General features: G+C 36.3%; 1 protein-coding gene across 1 annotated transcript; it reads left to right on the forward strand.

Moving 5' to 3' along the window:
• The first annotated feature begins 348 nt into the window (after positions 1 to 348).
• Positions 349 to 915, forward strand: LOC107058316 (uncharacterized). The gene is made up of 2 exons (XM_015303859.1): positions 349 to 642; positions 763 to 915. The coding sequence occupies exons 1-2, from the start codon at positions 349 to 351 to the stop codon at positions 913 to 915; spliced, it is 447 nt and encodes a 148-aa protein (XP_015159345.1).
• Positions 916 to 7,382: the final 6,467 nt, after the last annotated feature.

Genomic DNA, 7,382 nt, shown 5'->3' on the forward strand with positions numbered 1-7,382 from the left:
GATTTGATTCGAGTGCCGCCTCACGAACTCAATGCCATGAGTTCACCTTAGCCATTTGCAGCTTGGGGCATAGATATCATTGGTCCAATAGAGCCAACTGCCTCCAACGGACACAAATTCATTTTGGTTGCCATTGACTACTTCACCAAGTGGGTGGAAGCAACTTCATATAAGTCGGTGACCAAGAAGGTCGTAGCTGATTTTGTTTGCAAAAATTTGATATGTAGGTTTGGAGTGCCAGAATCCATCATTACTGATAATTGAGCGAATCTCAACAATCACTTGATGAGAGAGATATGTGAACAATTCAAGATTATTCACCGGAACTCAACCGCCTATCGTCCCCAAATGAATGGAGCTGTAGAAGCCGCCAATAAGAACATAAAGAAGATTTTGAGGAAAATGATTGATAATCGCAAAGGTTGGCATGAAATGCTGCCATATGCTTTGTTGGGTTACCGAACGATTGTCAGGACATCAGTTGGAGCTACTCCATATTTGCTAGTATATGGAACAGAAGCAGTTATACCTGCAGAAGTTGAAATACCTTCATTGAGAATCATCCAAGAAGCTGAATTGAGTGATGCGGAAGGGGTTCGCAAGAGGATTGATCAGTTAACAATGATTGATGAGAAGAGAATGGTTGTTGTTTGTCATTATCAAATTTATCGACAGAGAATGATTCATACTTTTCACAAGAAAGTGAAAGCCAGGATATTTGAAATTGGGTAGTTGGTCCTTAAACGCATTTTCCCTCATCAGGATGAGTACAAAGGGAAATTTGCACCAAATTGGCAAGGACCCTACATGGTTCGCAAAGTGTTATCCGGAGGTGCCTTGGTCTTGTCGGAGATGGATGGCATCGAATGGCCGAAACCGATCAACTCAGATGATGTCAAGAGATATTATGTGTAAAGTTCCAGTTTGTATTTTTATCATTCCCTTGTAATCATTTTATTTGCTTGTAATCGTTTTGTTTAGAATTTTATCCCTCTTTTAATGAACTACGTCTGACCTGAATTCTCAAGAATGAGATACGTAGGCGACATATGTCGGCCTCGGTCACCCCTTTTATCCCCTTCTAATATTTTTCCTTGTATTTGAACTACATTCGACCTGAATTCTCAAGAATGAGATACGTAGGCGGCCTATGTCGGCCTCGGTCGGTTCCTTATTTAAATTTCTTATTTTTGTTAATCTCGAGAGAGGAACTACGTTTGACCTGATTTCTGCATCAACGGGATACGTAGGTGCCACAACGACTCGATCATATCTCCTATAAGATTTCTATTTTTCTTTACAATAGAAACTGGGACAGAATTTTTGAGAGAGACAAAAAATTCTCAAGAAGAAGATCTTTTCAACAAACCAAGACTGAAGTTACTTTGAGATTTGCAATTGGGACAAAAAATTTTAGAAGATCTCAAAATTTCCATCATTTGATCATCCACAGTTCAGTATGCGCCAAAACAGTTAACTGTGACAGAAATTTTTGAGGATGACCTCAAAAATTTCAATAAGCTTCATCAGAAGTTTAGAATAACTTTGAATACTTCCTAACAAGTATTCAAATAGACCTCGAGACACCAACTCCAAATGGCGTTCATTAGGCTTGACGTGACATAACACTTGGCAGCGACCTTTTCCAAACATTATTTTTGAAAATCTATTTTTCCTTAAAAAAAAATTCCCTCATGTTTCAATTAATTTTGCATAAAAATGTTTTGTCTTATCTATCAAGAAGCGGGAGATCGGAGAAATCAACCGGAGATAGCAAGGCAAGGAGTAGACAACTGAAGAGATTGACACAGATCAGTTCATTTTCAAACTAACAATTTTTCTGTGGATGTAGGTCTATAGGCTTGCCGCAAGATTAGCATATTCCTCCATTTAATGAATATGGAGAAGTCAAAAAGGCGAGGAGCTCCCCAAATTGATAATTTTTCTGTAGATGCAGGAAATGTTTTATGTTTCTTATATCAAATACTTGGGAATATGAATAACGTTATTTCATTCAAATTCTCAGCAAGGAGAGGTCCATAATGAACATTGCAACTATGTTCAGAGACGGAACAAATGAAAACAACGAAGAGGGCAATATTTTTATTTTCTAGAAACTAAAGATATCTGGAAGACGCTTATCTGCATTATATTACCAAATATGATAATATTTCTTACCCTGAAGGTCATTTATATCGTATCGTTGAATGATATGATACCATTATCCGAAAAGTCATTCACATCGTATTGTCAAATAAGATGATACCACTACTCCGGAGGTCATTTTTATTGTATTGTCAATTGAGACGATACTGCCATCCAAGAGATACCTAGAAGATCACCTATGTTGCTCAGTGAAGCATTATCTTCGTTCGGTATCAGGGAGGCATCATCAAAAGATTCATGCATTGCAAGAGAAAGAAATCATGCATAGCAAGAGAAGTAGATCACGCATTGCAAGAGAAGATTCATGCATTGCAGACGAGATTCATGCATCGCGGGAAGAGATTCATGCATTGCAGGAAAAGATTCATACATTCCAAGATCAGATTCATGCATCACGGGAAGAGATTCATACATTGTAGGAAAAATGGCATGCATAGCAAGAGAAAGAAGTTATGCATCGCAGAGAAGTCATGCATAGCAAGAGAAGGAAGTCATGCATCACAAGAAAAAGATTCATGCATAGCAAGAGAAAAAGTCATGCATCGTGGGAAAGAAGTTCATATATCGCGAGAAAGATTTACCCATCACAAGAAGTTCGATATCGACTGCATTTTTTTTCTTTGCAAAAAAGACATCAAGAGAATTATCAACAACGATATCAAGAAAACTATCAACATATTACATCAGCCTATTTTATTACTTCGACATCAACGAAATAGTACATTGAAGATTATATTGAAAATATAATCCACAAGCTTTATTTGCTTTACATCAAACTGGAGGAAGCTGACGTCGAGCTTCCAAGGAGAACAATTAAGTGTCAACGTGGTAAAAGACACCATCTCCCCATTTGAATTGCATTTTATGCTAATGAGTTTTATCTTAGTCTTATCCGAGAGCATCCCAAGAGGATGAATTCTCAAACATACCACATGTGCGAACGACATCAAAATAGGATGCAGCACAACGTGAAACTTTTTCTTAGCAGCGAACTGGGACATAGTCCAAAGAGGAGTGCCAAACTCTTAGGATGCGAGCAAAGGAGCAACTTCCCACAATCAAACCACACCCCTATCAGAAGGCATGTGGTTTTTTTTTAGGGTGTCCTAGTTTTAATTTCGCATCCGGAAATTTTGGTCTCCACTGTAGACATCTTTCCAATCTGAGTAACAATACACCAAGAGCTTTAGAAATTATGTCCGTGTAAGTTCTTAATTATGGGTGTGAAGCGCGCCACATTCATGGCTAAGGGGTTGCAAGCCTCCTTTTTATACTTGACTTACTTTGTCGCTTTTTCCAGAACCAAAGGTTATCTTGCATAATAGATTTCCCTTTTCAATAGATTGAGTCGAACTACAAGCAGCCTGATTCCCTAAGTTGAGAGATATGTAGGCGGGATCAATGTTGAAAACTCGGTTGTATTCTGACATTCGCTCTTAAATCTTATTCCCAAGCATTCTAGTGCCTTCATAATTCGATATCAGGATGACTTTTGAATTCTTTCAGAATCATGCGTGAAATCAAGCGTATCAAACTACAAGTGGCCCAAATTCTCATATAGCCTGAGATATGTAGGAGACCCATTTTCGGGGTTTGGTCATAATTTCTAAAGTCCGTACCAAAATCCCTTTTCCAGAAATGACGAATACATGGTCGGTCAAAATTAGATTCGTCAATTTCATTTTCTTCGGATTTCTTTCATCAACCCAAGTAAAACGAGGGACAGTTGTTGACACCTAATTTTGACCCTCCCCGATAACAATTAATTTCCGAGCTTCTTAATTTTCAAACGATTTAAAATAATTGACCTTACAAAATTCAAAATATTTTTTTCAGGTTAGTTTCTAAATAGTTGTCACTTTTTTTATAATTTTAAAATAATATATGTATATTTTTTGAATTTTATAAATATTCGAAAATCATCTCAAAAGGTTTTGTTTAGTCGAATATTTGGTTAGTTTGCTTAGTTATTTAATAGTTTATAATTTGAGTTAATTAGTGTTTAATAAAATTTTATTTATACATAATCAAATTAATTATTTTATTTCGTGACAGGTAAGAAGCTCATTAATTAATTATATTAATTTGTCCTATTTAAGTTTTAGTCGAATTTGCTAATTAAACTCGATTTGGCTAAACTCTTAAATTCAAAGGACCCATGTTGGGCCTTTATATTCCATTCGGCCGACCCAGCCCACCACTTTTTCAATTCCAGCAATTCCCTCCAGCACCCCAGCCTACTAATAATACCAAACCCAACCCAAAATCAGCAATCTGCATATCAATTTCCCCCAACTCAATTCAATGCTCCATGTCCACACTTTCCTCTCCGACCCGGCCCATTTCTTTATCCCAAAAGAACCCAGAAATTTCCAATATTCCCAACGACAGTAGCAACATACCAAAACAACTCAACCCTTTTTCTTCCATTCTAATCCCAGCGCGTAAACAACAACAAGAAGCAACAGCGTCTTCAAAAGCGCCTCCATCAGAGAATACACGACGACGTCAACAAATGATTCCAGCTACACGATAACAACAATGGACACATACGAAGAAATTTGAGATGGAACAGTACACGGCGACTTCACGCTTTGGATGCGCGCAGGCACTACGCTGCAAATTTTTGTTTGCTTCTTCCCGTCTCTCTTCAGCTCGTTCAATCACAGTATCAAGAAAGAGGCACGCGTATGTTTCCCTTTTCTCTTCCGGAATGGGTTGAAAATCTCAGAAAAAGTATGCTTGCCTTTAATGGTGAAAAACTTTTTTGATTTGAATTTCAATTTGGGCCTTTTCTATCCGAATTCTGGTCCGTTTCCCCCTAATTTGGAACCTTTTTTTCCTATAAATACTTCATCTTCTTCACTATGAAGGGGCCGATAATTTTGAGTTGGAGAAATATTGGAGATAGAGAGTTGTAAAAGGTTAGAGATTTTTAGTTGGCATTTTTCTAATAGATATACAGAGAGCAACAATTGCAAGGAATGGCTGTAAAATGCCTACAAAAAAAAGAGAAGAAAACGAGTTTCAAGTTCGAGTTTCACTCTTTTATCTCGTTTGTCATCCTCCCGGTCCATTGAAAGTGTTGTGGTTTGAGGTTTGGTCGTGGGAAGGTTCATCTTCATGCTTAGCTCGTCTTCCCGGTTCGCTGCCCTAAAAGAGGTAGAAACCTTTCCTTAAAATGTATTTCGTTGGACATTTAATTGTTGCGCTTACTGTTCCTGTTTCCTCTCAATTATGTCTTGGTGTTCTTCATGTTATAATTGGATAAATTTGATGTCAGTTTTAGCTAAAATCTCTGTTTGTGTCGAAATCTTGTCTATTGTTCCATAGAAGTATGTCTGAAAGTTTTCAGTGCTTTGTTCTTTTCTGATCAGTTGTTAGTATTATCTTCATAATCTCAACTGTCGAACCTAATTAGTATGCCCAGCTTGTCTCTCTGTTGTTCATCTGTGTTTGTAAGAATTCATTGGTTGTTTAGGTGTTTATCAATATTTATGCTTATTTTTGCAAATAATAATTTCACAGCTTCTTGTTTGTGCTATTGACATCCCTCAAGCATGATTTTTGCTCGGATTCTATGTTGAATACCATTGTCATGATGCATATTTCGTTCATTAGCATTTTTTGGTTCTATTGTTCATGTTCTTCGGTTAAATACTTTCTTGAATCTCAAGCTATTATCCTTTCTCGCCTTGGCACCTCCCCAAGCTTGTTTCACTAATCGTCTCCCCTTAGAAAAATTCTAGAATCACTATTCTACCAACACAGTTATTTCTCTCGTAGTCTTTACTCAAGGTGTGATTTTGTTTAGTTCTAGGTTTGTTACAGACACCTTCTAGGTTGCTATTTTCTTAAGTTTTTTATTTTATTTTGTGAGAACATGTTGCTATGGTTAATCATACTTGAGATAGAATAACAAGTGCATATATGATTGGACCATATGGTGTATTACTGCACTAGATGCCTTGACCCTTTAGTTAACTATTTGTGGATACATTAAATACTCGTTAAGTTGTAAAGAGTTAGGGTTCTTGTTTTCCATTAAAATTAGGAGTAGAATTTATGAATTTTCTTTCTTCTTTATCATAGTATTAATAGTTGCCATGTTAGTTTAATTATTGTATATGTGATTTGTGTTGGTCATAATTTTAAATAGCTACTGGTTTGATCACAGGTTCTCTCTTTTAATTAATTAACTTTTGTGTTGAATGAGTGATCAAGCCTTTATCTGTGTTTTTCCTATTGTGATTATGTAGAATAATCATGCACTTTGTTTTGGTCTCATATGGGTAATGATGAACATGCCACAGGCACATTTTTATTTGATCACCATAGGAGTTCTTTCCTCTTTTGTTCTCATGGAAATTTAGCATCTATTTTGAAGTAAGACTCTTAATATTGTATTGAACAAGTTACTTACTAATCCTATTTATCTTTTGTTGCATGTGAAATCCGGTCGGATTCACTATGAACTCCTACCTTCTTTCTTGCATTTCGGGAGAGCCATAAAGGCTCAAATTCCTTCTTTTCGAGTCAGCTGGCTATTGAATTGATGAATAGGGTTTGGAGTAGATATACAAGATTGTATACACTAGTATACATCTAGTGTATACGAAAGAGGGAAAATGGGCATAAAGGCCCCAAATTTCGAAAAATTTGTAGGTATTTTGTTACTTTGGGCCTAATCCCCTCTCATTTCGCTTATTATTATTTTGTTAGAAGTTTAGGACAGGTGCAGGTGAATCAAATAGGGCAAAGGCCCACAACGAAAATGGGCCCAAATACAGGCCCAGGCGGACAGGAAAATCGAATTTGGGTCCAAATCTCTTTCCCTTTTTGCTTTATTGGGTTTGTTTACTTACCGATATCTGCTACTTAAATCTTAAGTTTTTTTTAAAAGAATAAAAAATTTAAATCCCCGAAAGACACCCATTCTGAGTTAATTACTTAACTAAGTTATTCATCTTTTACTTGACTTAAAAAATAAATAAATAAATAAGTTTATAAAATATTTCATTTAGGTAATATTTCAATATTTTTCTTTTTAAAATGGTCCTAACTATAAAATTGTTCAATTCAAATTAAGTCAAACGAATTTAGCTAAATAATTAATTGCCGGATAATCGCATATTAGTGGGCATTTCGGGTGCGTTAAATCCCTTCCCAAAATGCTAATAAGAACCCCGAACCCCTTTTAAGTTATCATTAGATTT

Source organism: Solanum tuberosum, unplaced genomic scaffold (assembly GCF_000226075.1).
Source record: "Solanum tuberosum cultivar DM 1-3 516 R44 unplaced genomic scaffold, SolTub_3.0 scf00475, whole genome shotgun sequence".
NCBI lineage: Eukaryota > Viridiplantae > Streptophyta > Magnoliopsida > Solanales > Solanaceae > Solanum > Solanum tuberosum.

Coding starts and splice junctions, on each gene's coding strand:
- LOC107058316 (XM_015303859.1), top strand. CDS start 349: ATGAATGGAGCTGTAGAAGCCGCCAATAAGAACATAAAGAAGATTTTG. Junction 643..762: donor TGATTGATGAGAAGAGAATG/GTTGTTGTTTGT, acceptor TTCCCTCATCAG/GATGAGTACAAAGGGAAATT.